The 16,927-nt window shown below is 41.6% G+C and overlaps 1 protein-coding gene across 2 annotated transcripts in view; it reads left to right on the top strand.

Moving 5' to 3' along the window:
- The first annotated feature begins 664 nt into the window (after positions 1-664).
- Positions 665-16,927, top strand: part of SLC35F4 (solute carrier family 35 member F4) — a 263,750-nt gene continuing 247,487 nt past the window's right edge. For both annotated transcript variants that reach the window (XR_014819604.1, XM_003121828.7), the window contains exon 1: positions 665-1,002. Coding sequence is in view for 1 of the 2 variants with exons in the window: in XM_003121828.7 (XP_003121876.5) it covers positions 900-1,002 (103 nt within the window). In the remaining variant the exon portion in view is untranslated. The remainder of the gene's footprint in view (positions 1,003-16,927) is intronic.

Raw genomic sequence — 16,927 nt, 5'->3', positions numbered from 1 at the left:
TAAAGAGAAAATCATTTCTCCTCAGGGCATTTGGAATTGGCAAAATAAACATGCTGTGCGCAGCTGCGGCTCCCGAGCCTTTGATGATTTCACTGGGAGGATGGAGGGTCTGGTCGGCCAGCGATTGTCCGACTTGAGGACTTGATCTCTTAAAATCTTTGTGTCTGAATAATCACTCCAGGTTCCACCTGCTGGGGCCTCAGTTTTCTTTTGACTAAAAACAACACACAAACAAAAAATCAAAACCTCCCCGTCGTCTAGGCAAGTTGAGAGAATTGATGAACGCCTGGAACGCTGGCAGATCAGCAGACCCCAGATGGTGTTGATGCCAAGCATTGACAAAGCCCCGGGGGCGCCCCCGGGTGTCATCTTCCCAGCGACAGTGTGCGCTTCTCACATTAACAGCCCTTGGTTCCGCTTAAGTCTCTCCCACTCCCGCTCCTCCTCCCTGAGCCCTCGAGACTCTCATCTCACCTTCTCTCCTCCTCCTACGCCCTGGACAGAGCATCCTTTCTGTCAGGTGGGGATGGGGGAGGTCTACTCTTCGGGGGGAGGGACGCAAAAGGGTTAATGAAGAGAGTCCACTGCCAGGTGGGGCCGCCCCCGGCCGCTGTTGGCGTCGGAGGTGAGGGGGCGCTGTCTGGGCATCAGTGCGCGGGGTGGCAGGCGGGAGAGCTGCCAGGCTGACGGAGAGGCCGGCCCGAGTGGGGGCCGCTCTGCCGCCGCCGCCGCTGTGATGCGGAGCCGGTGCTGCGCCGGGCGGTGGAGTCAGAGCCCGGGCGCGGGAGCACGAGCTGCAACATCAGCACCCGCGGCGGCGGCGGCACCTGCACCAGCTCCCGGGCCCCGCGCTGAGCTCTCCTCTCCGCCGCTCCCGGGGCCGCCGCCCCGAGCTCTCTATGGATGTCAAGGCAGCCCCCAACGGGGTGGCCACCATCGAGGACCGGATCCTGCGGATCACCGGCTACTATGGCTATTACCCGGGTTACTCGAGTCAGAAAAGTAAGACACCGCGGGGGCTGCCTTGCTCCAGGCGCCGAAGCGGGTGGGATGCGGGTAGGCGCGCGTCCGGACACCTGCAGCCCTGCTTGCTTGGCAAATGCCAATCTTCTGGCAATGTGGCTACTGGGGCGGAAAGTATGTCCTCTGTCCTCGGTGCTGAACCGTGAGACAGCCCGGGTGTCCAGACCATTGGCGCCTAGGAGTTTGCAAACAGTGGCAGCTTTGTGGGCAGAAGCGCAGAGGGGACCGGGTGAGCGCTCCTGACCGCCGTCGGCCGGCTCACCCCCGGCTTATTTACGACTGAGGAGGCTAACATGGCTGTTTACTTAGCGAAAAGTCAGCTCTTGGGGCGGTACTACCCCCAAAGTCCCTACTGGGTGCCAGGCTGCGGGCTGGGCGCTGGGGATGCAGGCTGGATAGGCTCGGGGGTGGGACTGGCGGGGGCGGCCGACCCAGACGTGGGTCCGGGCGCCGCTAGATGAGATCGTTCACTCTGAGCTGTTGAGACGTTGCCAGCGCGGGAATAACTCCTGTTAAAATGTCTTTGGAAGATTCTCCACCCTGGGCAGAGAAAGAACCTGGTCAGGTCTCCGAGTCTCCGGGAGCTTGGGACCAGGGACCGTGAAAAGATTCGGGGGTGGGGTATGTGAGAGAGGGAGACGCGACCTGGCCACCAGCTCCCGCTGCCTGCCGCACGTCGCGGCTCCCTCTGAGCTGTAGCAAGCTGCTCGGTTCGGTTCTGGCTTCCTTCCGGCTAAGCGAGGTCCTGCGGTGCGGATGCTTTCTGGTTTCTGGAGCAGTTTTGCTGGGAGGGAGATGAGGTGCGCTCCACCCTGTCCCCCTCCCCCAACACACAAACCCACTGGCTGTATTTGCTGGGATTAGTTTTGCCAGCCACCCAAGTGAAGCGCATTTTTTTCTCTGAACTGGGGGAATAGCTGCGGCTTAATTCTCATGCGGGTGGGATTTCGTTTTTTTTTTTTTTTTTTTCTGTATCAATGCATTTCTGTCGCAATAGATGAAGCTTAATTGATGTTTTTGCTTTTATTTTTAACCAGGAGCTTTGGCGGCTTCTAGATGCATTTCTGATTGATATTTTTTTTTGAGACATTTGAGATACAATCAACATTACAGTTTTTCTGAAGCAAGTAAACCCTGACATATAGAGGGAAAAAGACTTTTTTTTTTTTCATGCAACTTTCTCCTCCACTATGCTTCTTCTCTATTGAGCTTTCCTTCAAAGGCTGTCCTCACATAGATATTTTCTAGTTTAGTATTTCATTTGACTTCAGGAAAGGCCTGATTTGGGTGGTTTCCGTCTAGCTGTTTTTAGCATTAGAGACTTACATTATTCATTTTCCATACAAAAGTAATTATATAGTGTTAGAATTTTCTAGAAAGAAAATAACATGCTGTGGAATGCCGTTTGAAGTGTTTGTACTATAGACTCAAAACTTCTTTTTCCATTGGCAAAGGCTTTCTTTTTTAACCCCAGAAACTTAGGTGAAGGCTGTATTATACCATGTGATTACTTAGATTTCACCTTTGAATGTTTTAATTAGGAACGATGGGATTTTTGTTTGCTTAGAGAATGTAGAAGCTGTCTGTTAAGATGATTAGACTTGGGGTAGTATATTATTATAATTTTTATAGCAATGGAGCTTTGCTTAATCAAGACCAAAGCAGAAAATAATGGGAAAGTGACATTTTAAACAGAGACCTGTTCACATGATCTTTTCACACTTGCTGAAATAGCTGCACGCATTTCATTTGCCATACAATAACAGGACAGAGAGAGGGAAGAGCAATGGTTAAGACAGCAACTGAAGCTGAAAGGGATAAAGATGCATCTGGCATAGTTATTTGTGATGGGCACTTAGCTAACTTCAGGCCACAGAGTTCAAGGTGTGAAGGCAGAGAATCTCACAAGGACAGAGAATTATATAGAAGTCGAATAACTTTCAGGATGTTCATGCTTTCAAAGGTAGAGATTGCCATTTTGCAGAGTGAGCGCCTAGGAGAAGAGAGAGCTGGACGAGGGCCAGGAAGCTGAGCACCATGAAATAATCCTGCCCTTAATGCAGGCTTCAACTAGTAAACAAACACATTGAAGCAAACCAGTGCAATATGGTCAATTGGTTTAGCTGTTACCAGGAATGAGCAACAGCTTGGGGGAAGTCTGGAAAGATATATTTAGGAAAAGACTGTGGTGAGGAATATAATATGTGAAGGCAAGGTGACTTTCCCATTTTCTGACTGGCCATGTCTGAGGCCTTAAGGATGAGATGATCTCTTGAGATCTATGCCATATTTACCTTTCTAGAGGTAGGTGGGTACTTGCCACTGAGAATATGCTTTAATGATTAACGTCAGGTTAATGCATCCTGCTGCCACCCCTGCCAATCAGGAAGATAAGTACCTGATAACAAATTCTAGTAGTCAGGCTGATACAAAAAAGAAATATATGTGTACATATACTATGTATGTAAAAAATATGATACAGGAGTTCCCATCACGGCTCAGTGGTTAATGAACCTGACTAACATCCATGAGGACACAGGTTCCATCCCTGGCCTTGCTCAGTGGGTGTAGGTCACAGACATGGCTTGGATCCCACATGACTGTGGCTGTGGCCTAGGCCAGCAGCTGTAGCTCTGATTGGACCCCTAGCCTGGGAACCTCCTATGCCACCAGTGTGGCCCTAAAAAGACAAAAGACAAAAAAAAATGATGTACAGTATATACATACAAATATATATATACATATAAACATGTGTTATATATAAAGGATATATATATATAAGATATACATATAATCATCTCTGTATCTATGTAAATATAGATAGATACAGAGTTCATTAAAGCATTTGTCTAATCTTGTTACTTAGTCTGGTAGGGAAATAGATTCATTCATTCAACAGGTGCTAATTGAGCACCTCTTATGTGCCAGGATTACATCAGTGAACAAAACAGACAAAAGTATTTCCCTTTTTAGAGCTTAAGTTCTAATGGGAAGAGAAGACAAGAAAGAAAGAAAGAGGGAAAGGAAGAAAGAATTTCAAGGTGATGGTTGCTTTAGCGAAAATATCAACAGAGTTAAAAGAATAAAAAACTCTGAGGGAGGTAGCAGTTGTGACACTTTTAAATAGGGTGGTCAAGAAAGGCCTCATTGAGGAGGTCGCAATTGAGAAAATACCTGAAGGATGTGAGAGTGATGCCTGTTAAACATTGGGAGGAAGACATTCCAGGCAAAAGGAACAGCCTATGCAGAGCCCTGAGGTGGAATGTGATTGGCTAGTAAGTGGGGAGGCCAGCATGGCTGGAGTGAGGTGAATAATTGGGAGAGTATTGGAGATGATGTCACTGTGGATACAAGGGCTCACATGAAGTGAGGCCTCACAGGCCTTTGTATGTCCCTTGGCTCATGCTCTGAATGAAATGGGGAGCCTTTGCAGAGTTTTGACAAAGGAGTGACGTGACTTGACTTACATTTCAAAAGGATCACTCTGAGTGCTCTATTGGGGCAAGTGGAGAAGCAGAGGGACTAGTTAGTATGTCATTGTAATAACATGAGTGGGAGATGATGGTGGCTTGAACCAGAGTGATAGCATTAGGCTTGGTGAGAGGTGGTCAGATTCTTGATGTATTTGAAATTAGAGTCCATAGGATTCTGGATGGTTGGATATGATATCCGCAAGGAAGAAAGGAGTAAAAAACAATCCAATCTTTTTGGATTTGACCAAGTTTGAGTTGCCAGTGGCTAAAGTGTGGCAACCTTCAAGACAGAGAAGTTTAGGGGGTCAAGGAATAAAGATAACACTTTGGAAAGGTTAAATGTAATTGGAGAAATAGAATAATCCTGGAGTTCAGAGGAGATATCTGATTGGAAATATAAATTAGGGATTTTCCAGCATTTGGATGTTACTTATAGTGTAAGGCTAAAGAGATCTCCAAGGAGTCAGCATATATAGAGAAGAGAAGAGGAGCAAGGACTGAACTCTGGAGCACTCAGACATTCAGAGGGTGGGGAGAAGAGGGTCATGGCCTACCCTGGAAGCCAGAGAAGTATTTCAGAGGGAAGGGATTGGCTGAGTCTAGAGCGGCTTAAATGTCAAGTAAAATGAAGACTGATAACTGACCATGACTTTGGCAACTGGGCGTGATTGGCTACCTTGACAAGAGCAGGTGAGGTAGCATAAGATGGATTAGAATATACTTAAGCAAGAATTAGAGGGAGGAACTGGAAATGTGCGTACAGACAACTCTTCGATGAAGGAGAGCAGAGGAAATGGGTGTAGTGGGATTATGGGAGTTTTTTTAAGATGTTTACAAATGCATGAGAATTATTCCAGAAAGAAGCACCAGTGAAGCTGGAGAGATAGGGTACCAAATCTAGTACACAAAGGAGGGGACATCGATTTAGATAGGAACATGGATATAGGGAGGAGGGTGTGGGTGAAGGGTCTGGAAGGCAGACAACTGAGATGGTGGGAGTCTGCTGAGATTCTCTTCTAGTTGCTTTCATTTTCTCCAAATAGAAAGCCAGATCATCAACCCAGAGTGAGGATAGAGGAGGAAGTGGTAGAGGTTGTAGGAGAGAGAAGGTGTGAATAGTTCAACTGGGAGAGCGTGAACAGACTGGGAAAGTACAGTAAAGTTGTCTAGCTGACTTAAAGGGCCCATTTCATTTATTGTCACAAATTTAAAGCAAGATCAGGAAGTTCTCGTCGTGGCGCAGTGGTTAACGAATCCGACTAGGAACCATGAGGTTGCGGGTTCGATCCCTGGCCTTGCTCAGTGGGTTAAGGATCTGGCATTGCTGTGGCTGTGGTGTAGGCTGGCGGCTACAGCTCCAATTAGACCCCTAGCCTGGGAACCTCCGTATGCCGCAGGAGCAGCCCTAAAAAGACAAAAAGACAAAAAAAAAAAATAAAAATAAAAAATAAAGTGAGATCAGTCAGTAGGTTATTATTCATTGACACAGCAGAGGATGGAGCAAGTGAGGAGAAGGATTTAACCAGAGTTGCCTATTACCCAGGGGGTGTAATAAAATAACAGGGGCAAGGGAGTTGTGCATGTGTGCAAGGAAGGTCTTATTAAAATGATTGACCATAGCATTTAAAGCTGGTGAGTAGTGAAGAGAGGGAATTGAGGTGATTAGGGAGAGTGAAAAGGCGGTAGGGTCAATGGATTGGAGATCTCAGTGGGTTCAAAGGCTAGTGGATGTAAGCTGATCAGAGAGGGTTGTATTGCTCTAAGAAGTCATTCATTCCATAAGCCAAGTCGAAGGAGAAATCCATTTGTGTTTTACTGTATTCCACTATCAGTATTTTTGGGGGTGAGCCTTCTTTTTGTGTTTGTGTAAGGAAACATTATATTGATGTGCAGTGAATTAAATTCTAGGGGTTTGGAAATTGATTCTAGTTAAACCTTCCAGCAATTTGGCTCTGAGACCTGGGACCCTTCTCTGTGAACATCAGTTTCCCTGTTGGTAAAAAACAAACAAATAAAAAAACCCAAAAAACCCAAACCAACCAAACAAAACAAGAGGGTAGAAGTCATTGTATAAGAACAGCCATGCAGTTTTTACCAACATGGATGGACCTAGAAATTATTATGCTAAGTGAAGTCAGCCATACAATGAGACACCAACATCAAATGCTTTCACTGACATGTGGCATCTGAAAAAAGGACAGACTGAACTTCTTTGCAGAACAGATGCTGACTCACAGACATTGAAAAAGTTATGGTCTCCAGAGGAGACGTTTGGGGGATGGGGGGATGTGCTTGGGTTATGGGATGGAAATCCTGTGAAATTGGATTGTTATGATCATTATACAACTATAGATGTGATAAATTCATTTGAGTAATAAAAAAAAACCTGTTAAAAAAACAAACAGCCATGCAGTGGATCAGCTTTTATATCTCTCAAAAAAGCCCCACCCTCCACGGAGGAATCTCACTCAGTAAACTCTAGCATGTTTGCTTTGCCTCTGCTCACCCCATCTTCCATCTCAGAAGGTGGCCAGTTGCCTCTCCTTGTTCTCTACATTTTGTACTGGTTAAGCTTTTTGTTTTTTTTTTCTATAGCCCAACAGCCACCAGATCCTGTGGTTGTTTTCTATCAGTAGCTGCAAATTTACAGTAAAATTTATTCCCCTTGCTTGGATCCCAGCTCTTACTATCCTGTTTCCAAAAAGAGCTCTACCAACTTCGAGCTCTCTGAAATCTGGCTTTGCTATGACTTGGTAGTGCCCAAAGTTCTAGCCTCAGTAGTCTCTTCTCACTTTTCTTCCTGAGTAAACTTATTTAATTTCATGGCCTCACTATCTTCTGTGTGCCTGTATTTCTAGGTCCACTTTCTCTGAACCTGGACCCATATTTCAAACTTCCTACTAGAATTCTTCCCTGAATGTCCTCCAGGCATGTCATACATAAAACTAAATTTATCATTCTCTCCTTAAAATGTGCCTTTTCCTTCTTATTATGCTTTAGCTTCCAATATCTATATCTAACCAATTTCCCAGAAACCTGGAGTTATCTTTAAACTCTGCCCTTCCTTCTTTCTCTGTATTCAGTTAAGTTCTCACCGATTTTACTCCAAATATGTTCTTTCCATCCCTGCTTACTGCCTTAGTTCTTTTCACCATATCTTTCACCTAGTCTCAAATCTTTTTAATCCAGTATACACACCTTCACAACATTTAATTCCCTAGAAGGTAAATCTTCATCTCATATCCCTGATCAAATGCCTGTAATAACTCTTCATTTTCTGTGGAATCAAGTTCAAATTCCTTAGCATGACACAATCTGAGCCCAGCTTACATTGTTCTATTTTAGCCCACATTTCCCCCTCTAATTGCCAAAGTAATGCGTGCTTGAGGCAGAAAATCTGGAAGGCAGAGAAACAAAGAGAGATTAAAATAAAATTACTCATAATTCCACCACCCAGAGGTGATGCGTGTTAACATTTTGGCTAACCCTGTCCTTCCAGTCTTTTTTATATCCATAGACACATGCATTTTTTTTTTTTTACTTTGTACTAAACATTTCTCCCTCTGGTATATATATTGTAATAACTTAAATTTAATGTATGATGCAGTCTTCCATATATTGAAACACAATGTTGTGGAATTTTTAGTCTAATTTTTCTTTTCAATTTCAGATCCTGCATGGCCTCCACAAACCCTGATTGTAGTCTCATCAAGCTGCTCCTTGTTTTAATAGCATTATTGTCACCATATTCTTCTGGTCTTCAGTGCCTTTGTACGCTACAGCCTGAATGGTGTCCTTTCCCCACATCTTCTTCACGCTGAGGAAAGCTCCTATTTATCTTTAAAGGCTGAGTTTAAAAGTCCTCTGTAAAGCTTCCTGATTGCCCCAGGCTGGGTTAATCCTCCCTCTGGGCTCCAGTAATTCTGTGTGCTCACCTCTGCCCCAGCATTTAGCACGCTATTTTGGGCTGTTTACTTTTCACAAGACTGTCTCACCCATAGAACTTGGGGAGGGCAGAGACGTTTTATTTATTTTTATCTCAGGCAAAGTGGAAGTGTACTGGAGGACATTCTGGGTGCTCAATAAAGTTCATTGTACTAATAAATGAATGGTTATCGCTTCTGTTGAAGAAGTTGGAGACAATTATTTTCACATAGAAAAAGAAAGAGTACATGGTGGTAGTGATTGGAGGGAAAGGAAAAATTCATCAGCTATGAATGGATCAAAAAGATGTGCCTATTCAGAGAATGAGAATTCACCAAATGGTATGTCATGATCACTTTACCTGTGTAATTGTAACTTTTGCATTGCATCCTTATTGCCTTTATAATGTTTTCTATACTTGAATGGGGAAAAGGCACTTTTTAAAATGCAGAGTAGACTAAGGTTATTAGAATTATAAGAAAGAAAATGTGGTCCCCCCGCCCTGAGTGAAGTAGTTACTATTAGTCTTCATGGTAAAATAATAATATATTAGTTAAGCTCTCTAACTGGAGTAGATTATAAAATTGTGTCATACTAGTGAAATGAATGCAAAAAGTATTTCTCCCAGTTCATATTCTCTTTATACGTTGATAATAAGCTCTTCATATATGATAAGTAGTGTTTGAAAACAGTTATAATTATCATGGGTATATAGTAAGAAGTTTTGTAACATTGTTTTAAACTATAACTTATAAGGGTTATGTTGGTATTGAGAGCTATTGTATATGTTATTGATGCCACATAATATGGTGGTTTTTACAAAGTTGATTCTGATACGTATTTTTTAATTTAATATGTAAATTTACATGTAAACTCAATATTTGTATTATAAAATTCTACTCCTAATAGCTAACATGTGGGTGTAACATTGGTTCACAAATGGTTTAGAAAGCCTGTCTAAGACCTGTTTGAGGCCATAAGGGGTCTAATGGAAAGACCACAAGACCCTGCTCTGCTACTTACTAGCCTTTTACACTTGCATAAGTAACTTCACCTCTTAGATCAACAGCTTTGTTCTTGTAAAGTGGAAATAGTAATAGCTGTGTCACAGGTCATTGGGAGGCTTATGTAAGATAACGTGTATAGGATGTCTGACACAATGCCCAGTCCAATGTAGGGGAGCTGTTATGATCATGAAGAAAACCAGTAGAATTGGCTTCCTGATTTCAAAAAGCCTTGCTCACTTTTATCTTGTAAATAAATGATTTACCATTTACATTTTTTTTCCTATTAAGGATTGTACTTTGAATTGTTATTGAAAATGGTGCTAACAGCAATGCTAATCTACACATTATCCAAGTTCCCAATGGTTTTTTATTTTTGGATTTTGCCTTCTACTTACCCATTTCTGGCTTACCTGGATCACCCCTGGGGATAGTTTAAAAGGGGCTGAAGCCAGGAGTTCCCTTCATACTCAGTGGTTAACGATCCTGACTAGGATCCATGAGGATGCAGGTTTAATCCCTGGCCTCGCTCAGTAGGTTAAGGATCCCATGTTGCATGGCTGTGGAGTAGGCTGGCAGCTGCAGCTCCGATTCAACCCTTAGCCTGGGAACTTCCATATGCCTCAGGGGTGGCCCTAAAAAAAAATAGTAAAAAAGTAAAATGGGCTGGAGCCATTTGTGATGAGGTTATTCTCAAAGGGCTAATCCAAAAGAGAGGAGACAGGAGTTCCCTGGTGGCTCAGCAAGTTAAGGATCCAGCATTGCTACTGCTGTGTCTTGGGTTCCTGCTGTGGAGCGGGTGGGATTCCTGAATCCCTGGCCTGGGAAGTTCCACATGCTTAGTTGACAGGTGACAGGATGTGTCTGCCTGTCTGGAGATACAGATACCCAGATGTCAAAATAGAGAGGAGTACAGGGGTTAGGGGTGGGAGTGGAGGAGGAAAAGGGTGGAATCCCAGCTGAAGTTGGGTAGCATGGAGTGGGGTGGGGTCATCTAGGATATGGAGGGCAAATAGGTGGAGAAGAAGTGAAGGCTGAGGATTAATTTGGGACCAGTCTGTTGGAAGTTTCTTTGTTTCTTTTACATATGGAGTCTTAAAGAGGCAGTTGCTTTTTGGGCTATTTAAATAGTGGCAAACATTACAGATAGGGAATTTTATGTTCTACTTTAGAAAATATGTCATTATTTTATAAATATTTGCATAGTCTTTGAAGTTATAATTCTATTATGTTTTATAATATTTAACTGCTTAAAGACAGAGGAATATTAGAGAAAAAGAAAAATAATCCTGTCACTCTAACACGACTACTATTATTTTGGTTGGCTTCTTTCCAATCTTCCTGGTGCATATAGTGCTTCACTTCTTGATTTATTGACAAATATAAAGTATAGTGTAGTCATAATTCTGATATAGACAATTTTGTGCACTGCTTCTTTCCCACTTGACATTTTAGGATAAGCATTTTTCATTTTGTTGCATTTGTCTGCTTGAAGAGGCTGGAATTAAATTCTCTTTCAGAGATCTTGGCTTAAAGAATTTGGGCAAACCGGTTCTCAGTTCTTTGAGACTAAATGAAATGGAGAGACCTGGAGGGTTGGTGAGGGCTTGTTTAGTTTCTAGTCACAGGATTCCATTTGAACTGTCTTAAGCCAAAATGGAAGTGATTGAAAGGGTACTGGGAGTATTCCGTGCATTTTAAGGGCAGAGGTGAGGTGGTATAAACTAGTGTCAGGTCCTGGAGTGTTGTAGGAAAAATAGGAAGCCCTCTTTTTCTGCCTTTCAACTCTTTTTCTGGCACACGCTCTCCATTCTTGTCTCTTGCTGAAGGCTGGCTTTCTCTACTCCTTGTCCAAATGGTTGAAAATAGCCTCTGCAAGCAGTTCTAGTGTTTACACGTGTTCTATTCAAGAGAGCAGAAAGATTGAGCAAGAATCTCTTACTTTTGAATCCAGATTTTTGGGGAAAAAGACTCTTAAGTCCAGTGTGGGTCAAGGGCACACTCTGATTGATCTTGTTGACTGTGGTGGTCTGGGGCAGGGTCAAGTAGTGCAATCACAGCTGCTAGAGGCTTTCTCCTATAACCCTAATGAATGTAAGGCAAGAGGTAGTTTCCAGAGAAAAGGAGTGATTTTTGGACAGTCTGCTTGATAGCTATTTGGTTCATAGAGCTGTGCATAAAAAGTTTTTCATATTAAATCATAGGCTTCAATCAAGATCCTTTTCTTTCTTCTGGTTCTGAGAGTCCTTAGCATGTATCTAGATGGCTTTTAGTGAGGATATAGATGGTGTGTGCTTACAAACTGAGACAATCCAAGTGTTTGTTTAGTGTATAGGCCCATAGGAGTTCTGTTTACATGTACTCACCTGGCATTGCAGACTACTTATTAAATTTTATTGAAGTGCTGCTGGTTACTTCAAATTTGGAAGACATGCTTCTTTTGCAAGGTCAGAAAGGGCAACAAACCCATTCCTTCATACTCGAGGTATAGTTATTGAGGATGACACTTAACATTGTATATTTCAAACAGGGATCAAAAATTACATTATTCTGCAGTCTTGGATTTTCTGTATTTAGTTGTGGGCTAATGCTGAGATGGCACTAGTGAGGGTCCATAATGGTTTTACGGTCCTGAAAACCAGACATACTAAGAATTTTTTATCTTTTGTGAAAGCCAAGATTCCTAAGAGTGTTAGAACCTGCAGGTTTTTGTCGCTGATGCCTTGCTCCAGGTCCTGTGACTTTGGTATCTATCCTGTGTTTTTGTTCACACTCACATTTAATCTAGGCATTCTGGAGAAAATATCCAGATCTGGTAGCTGGGAACCATTTGGAGCATCATCTTTCCTGTTGGAGTTATGGTGGCAGATGCTAAAGAAGCAATATGCACATCTAGAATGAATTATCATTTCCCAGGGCCATTTCAGACACATATATTTAAAGGTTGAGTGCATTTTCTTTCTTCTTAATTGAAAAAATCTGTGAGCACCTGAAGTGGGAACTTTTTGTCTTGCCCCTTTCTAGTCTATATCCACGTAGCAGTCATCATGTTCTTTGAAAAGCATTATTTGGATCATGCCATTCCTCTAGTTAGTCTTTAGTGGCTTCTCATATTGCTCTGGAAGACTATAAAACCCTAATCCCACCCTATGTGGTCCTATGTGGTTGGGTTCTTTTGCTGGCGCCACTCTTCCAGACCCTCGTGATGCTCTGGTCCTGCTGGCACATTCTCCAGGTCCTTTCCTTCTTCCAGACTGATGAGCAAAACTCCTCTCACCATGGTGCTGCTACCTGGCTGGCTCTTTGCCATGCCTCAGGCCTCATATTAAGGCCTCAGGGAGGCCTTTCCAGCTTTGCTCCTCTCTGATCTTATGTGCTTTTCCTTTATAGAACTTACTGCAAACTGCAGTTAAAATTTATGTTACTTCTTGTGACTGCTTAATGTCTTTCCTGCCCACTACTCTCTCAGCTCCCTAAGGGAAGGGATGGATCTGTTTTGTTCAGCACTGTGTACCCATTACACAGACCAGTGCCTGTGCACTCCAAAATATCTGCTGAGTGATTACATCTTGTTAAAAATTTAGAGTAGACTTAAAAAAAAAACCCAACATTTTATTTGGAATGGTTTTAGACTTACAGAAAAATTGCAAAGATGATTCATAAAGTTCCAATATACCTGTCACCCAGTTTCCCCTATTATTATCAATTTATATTAATAGTGGTATTTGTCAGAACTGAGAAACCAATACTGGCACATCACCATTAATTAAACCCTAGGCTTTATTTGGACTTCACTAGTTTTCCCATTAAAGTTCTCCTTCTGTTCCAGAATCCAGACCCATGTACTGCATTGTGCTTAGTTGTCATCTCTTAAATAAGCTTTTAATGCAATGAATTTGAAAAGAGATAATTTCAATTTTATAGGAACTTTCTCACCAGGTTTTTAAGGATTTGGATCAGATCACATCTGAAAACTTAATTACTGGTTTTTAAGGCAACATTGGATTAAATTCATGTTAGAAATGACCTATGATTTGACATAGTAATTACATATTCTCTCAGAAGACTACTCTATAGTGTTGAAATGTAGTTTTTAGTGTTTCTTTTTAGCATTTTGGAGGGACATAGAAATCTTTGAAAATCTAAATGAAACTATAAATAACCCCCACCCTGTGTACAAATACATCAGACATTTTCATGCAGTTCGTTTTATTATGCTAGATACTTATTACTTTACAGGGACAGGCTATAAAAATGGTAATTCCAGGGAGTTCCCATCATGGCTCAGTGGTTAACGAATCCAACTAAGAACCACGAGGTTGCAGGTTCGATCCCTGCCCTTGCTCAGTGGGTTAACGATCTGGCATTGCTGTGGCTGTGGTGTAGGTTGCAGATGCAGCTCAGATCCCGCGTTGCTGTGGCTCTGGCGTAGGCTGGCAGCTACAGCTCCGATTAGACCCCTAGCCTGGGAACCTCCATATGCCGCAGGAGCGGCCCAAGAAATGGCAAAAAGACAAAAAAAAAAAAGGTAATTCCAATGAATTGTATCTGTTTTTTCTGTTTTATGAGAATGTGTGAAAAATTTAATGGTAATATCTGGAAAACTGAAATAATTAAAATCTGTTCACTAAAATGAAAGTGAATTTCAGTTTTATTCAAAAATTTATTTTAGTGAGAAATCTCTTATAGTTTGGATTAGATAAGAAGCTGAAATTTTAGAGTGGTCTTAGGAATGGAAATACACAGCTCATCTTTGCTATCAAGTTGACTGCAACTTGATTAAAGTATTAACACTTTCTAAATACTCCAAATCACAAGGATACAAGGGAACACATGAAATTAGAGATCCCATACTTATTTGGAAGGAAGAGGTGTGTTTGTATCAATAAACAACAGACTTCTTGGAGACTCTTCAAGTTGAATTAGTGTCACATCATTTCATTTGTACTCAAGTCCTAGAGATCATCTTTGAGGCAAGATCTGCACCATCCATCCAAGATCAGCAAAGAAAGAATGATGAATCTGGAGTTCCCTTCATAGCTCAGTGGTTAATGAGCCTGATAGGATCCATGAGGATGCAGATTCAATCCCTGGCCTTGCTCAGTGGGTTAAGGATCTGGCATTGCCATGAGCTGTGGTGTAGGTTGAAGGTGTGGCTCAGATCCGGTGTTGCTGTGGCTATGGTGAAGGGAGCAGCTACAGCTCTGATTTGACCCCCAGCCTGGGAACCTCCATATGCTGCAGGTGCAGCACCCCCCCTAAAAAAAAAGAAAGAATGATGAATCTCTATTTCAATTTTAACATTGTTTAAGCAGAATTAGCCTTGAAATATATCTTGCTGTGTATGTACTTTCAGATTGTCTGCACAGCTATTTTATTTTTATTTTTACTTGACTTTTTTTTGTTTTTATCTTTCTGATTTGAAATATAGTCTATTTACCATGTGTAAATTTCTGCTGTACAACAAAGTGATTCAGTTATACATATATACACTATTAAAAAAAAACACTTTCCATTATGGTTTATCACAGAATAATGAATATAGTTCCCTGTGCTATACAGTAGGAACTTATTGTTTATCCATTCTATATATAATAGTTTGCATCTGCTAACCCCAAACTCCCATTAAATCACATTCCCAATCCCTCCCCCTCAGCAAACACAAGTCTGTTCTCTATAGACATCTTATGATATGTTAACCTAGATCCTTATTTTCCTGAGGAGCTCTGTCTTTAAAAGACCTTGTGGTTTTCAGCTAAATTATAATAGTGACTTTAAGGCTTTCAATGAAATATTGTATCATGTTTATATCTATAAAGTAAGCTAAGTGAAGAATCAACTTCTCCTTATGAACAACTAAAGGTGGGTTTCACTTTTCTCTCAAAGATGATGCAAATGTCCTCCCAGATGTCATTCAAAGATTTCAAGTCAAGATTTCTGAAAAGATATTAGCTTCCAAGTAGTCAAACAGAGCTCCACCTGCTCTCCCCGGCTCTGAAGCAACCACTTTCAAGGCAATAGAAAAAGTTTCTTCTTGGATGACTGGAAATATTCTAGATGTACTATATGAAGCAAGTTACATGGCTCTGCCAAGCTACTTTCATCACCAAAGCAGCACAACCTAATTTCCTCCCCATGTGCAGTGTGACATTGCAAACTTTCATGTTTTCCCAACAGCTCCCAGAAGAGGTGTTCTGCTTAGATGACATTCATATATATGTGATAACAAATCAGGATTTGGGAGCATTGTGGTATGTGGAGTTATTTGCTAAAGGGGAATAGCATAGCTGTTAGTATCTCCAATGCTTACATTAAAAATATGGCAAAAGAGCAAGTTTTGGAAGAGGACATGTTTTGATAAAAGCATAGCTTCCATTTTTATCCCCTGCTGTAGACCACAATCTAGTTTATTCTTTTCCAAGGCACACTGGTTCCCAAGGTCTCCTCAGGATGAATTTGGCAGCAAGTAAAGAAAAATCAGCTGATACTGGCTTAAGCATTGAGGAAATTTATTCTTTCCTAGCAGGAAGTTGAGAGATGGGGTGGCTGAATTAATGGCTTGCGCTGGAATGAAGTACCCAGATTCTAATCTTTTCTTTCCTATTTTCCCTCTCTTTATCTGTGTGCTATACTTTGTATGATCTTAACTTTATTTTCAAACTCTTCTATGAAGTTTTTCACTTAAAGTTTCATTTGAATGTATAATAGCTCTCTTGTTTTTCTAATATTTCTTTTTAAAAATATGGCATCTTGTTTTATATTTCCTGAAGATATTACTCAGTTTTTTTTTCTTTTTGAAGTTTTCTTCTCTTGAATGGGCCGTTTTCTCCAAGCTGCTTTTTAAAAATTTTTATATTATTGTTAGCCAGCATTCTTGGATGTTTTGTGATTTCTGTGTATCTGCATATATTCTGGAGTGGAGGATTCCAAAACTATTTGGGAGCTGTGAGAATGATTGAGGAGGTCAGGAACTATGAAAAGTCATACCTCACTTTCAAGCTATCAGGTTAGACTCCTACATTTTCATGGATGCTACCAAAAGACATGAGATTCCTGGGTCAGATACAAAGGACATTATCATGCTCACGGTAATTCTCCTTGCTCCAAAAGTTTCACAGGGACAATACAGAGCAAGCAAGGTGGGTCCTTACTATGTAGTAAATGAATCATAGCCGAGAGGATTCCAGAGTTTAGGAAGTTCCAATTATTTATAATGATTTACAAGCAAACCTACCGAATCTTTGCTCCAGAGTGAGATATTAACAAAAAAACCCCTATCTTCTGTTTTACAGGGAAACAGACTTTTCACTATTCAGGGTCTTGGAAAGGGGGTCCAGGACAAAGAGGAGTTGAGAGCATTGTGGCATGTGGAGTTATTTGCTAAAATCCTGCACAAGATGTTCAGAAATGCAAGAGAAACCCAGGGAGAATCATCTCCCAACTGAGACTTGTCTATTATGACTTTACTGTCAAGTAGCTGAGCTGTTTCCTTGGGAACCTTCA

This window comes from Sus scrofa, chromosome 1, assembly GCF_054392235.1.
Source record: "Sus scrofa isolate SSC_HxYL_T2T_F1_AM1 chromosome 1, Sscrofa_HxYL_maternal_Yorkshire_Landrace_v2.0, whole genome shotgun sequence".
NCBI lineage: Eukaryota > Metazoa > Chordata > Mammalia > Artiodactyla > Suidae > Sus > Sus scrofa.
This window is presented reverse-complemented; position numbering and strand designations above follow the sequence as displayed.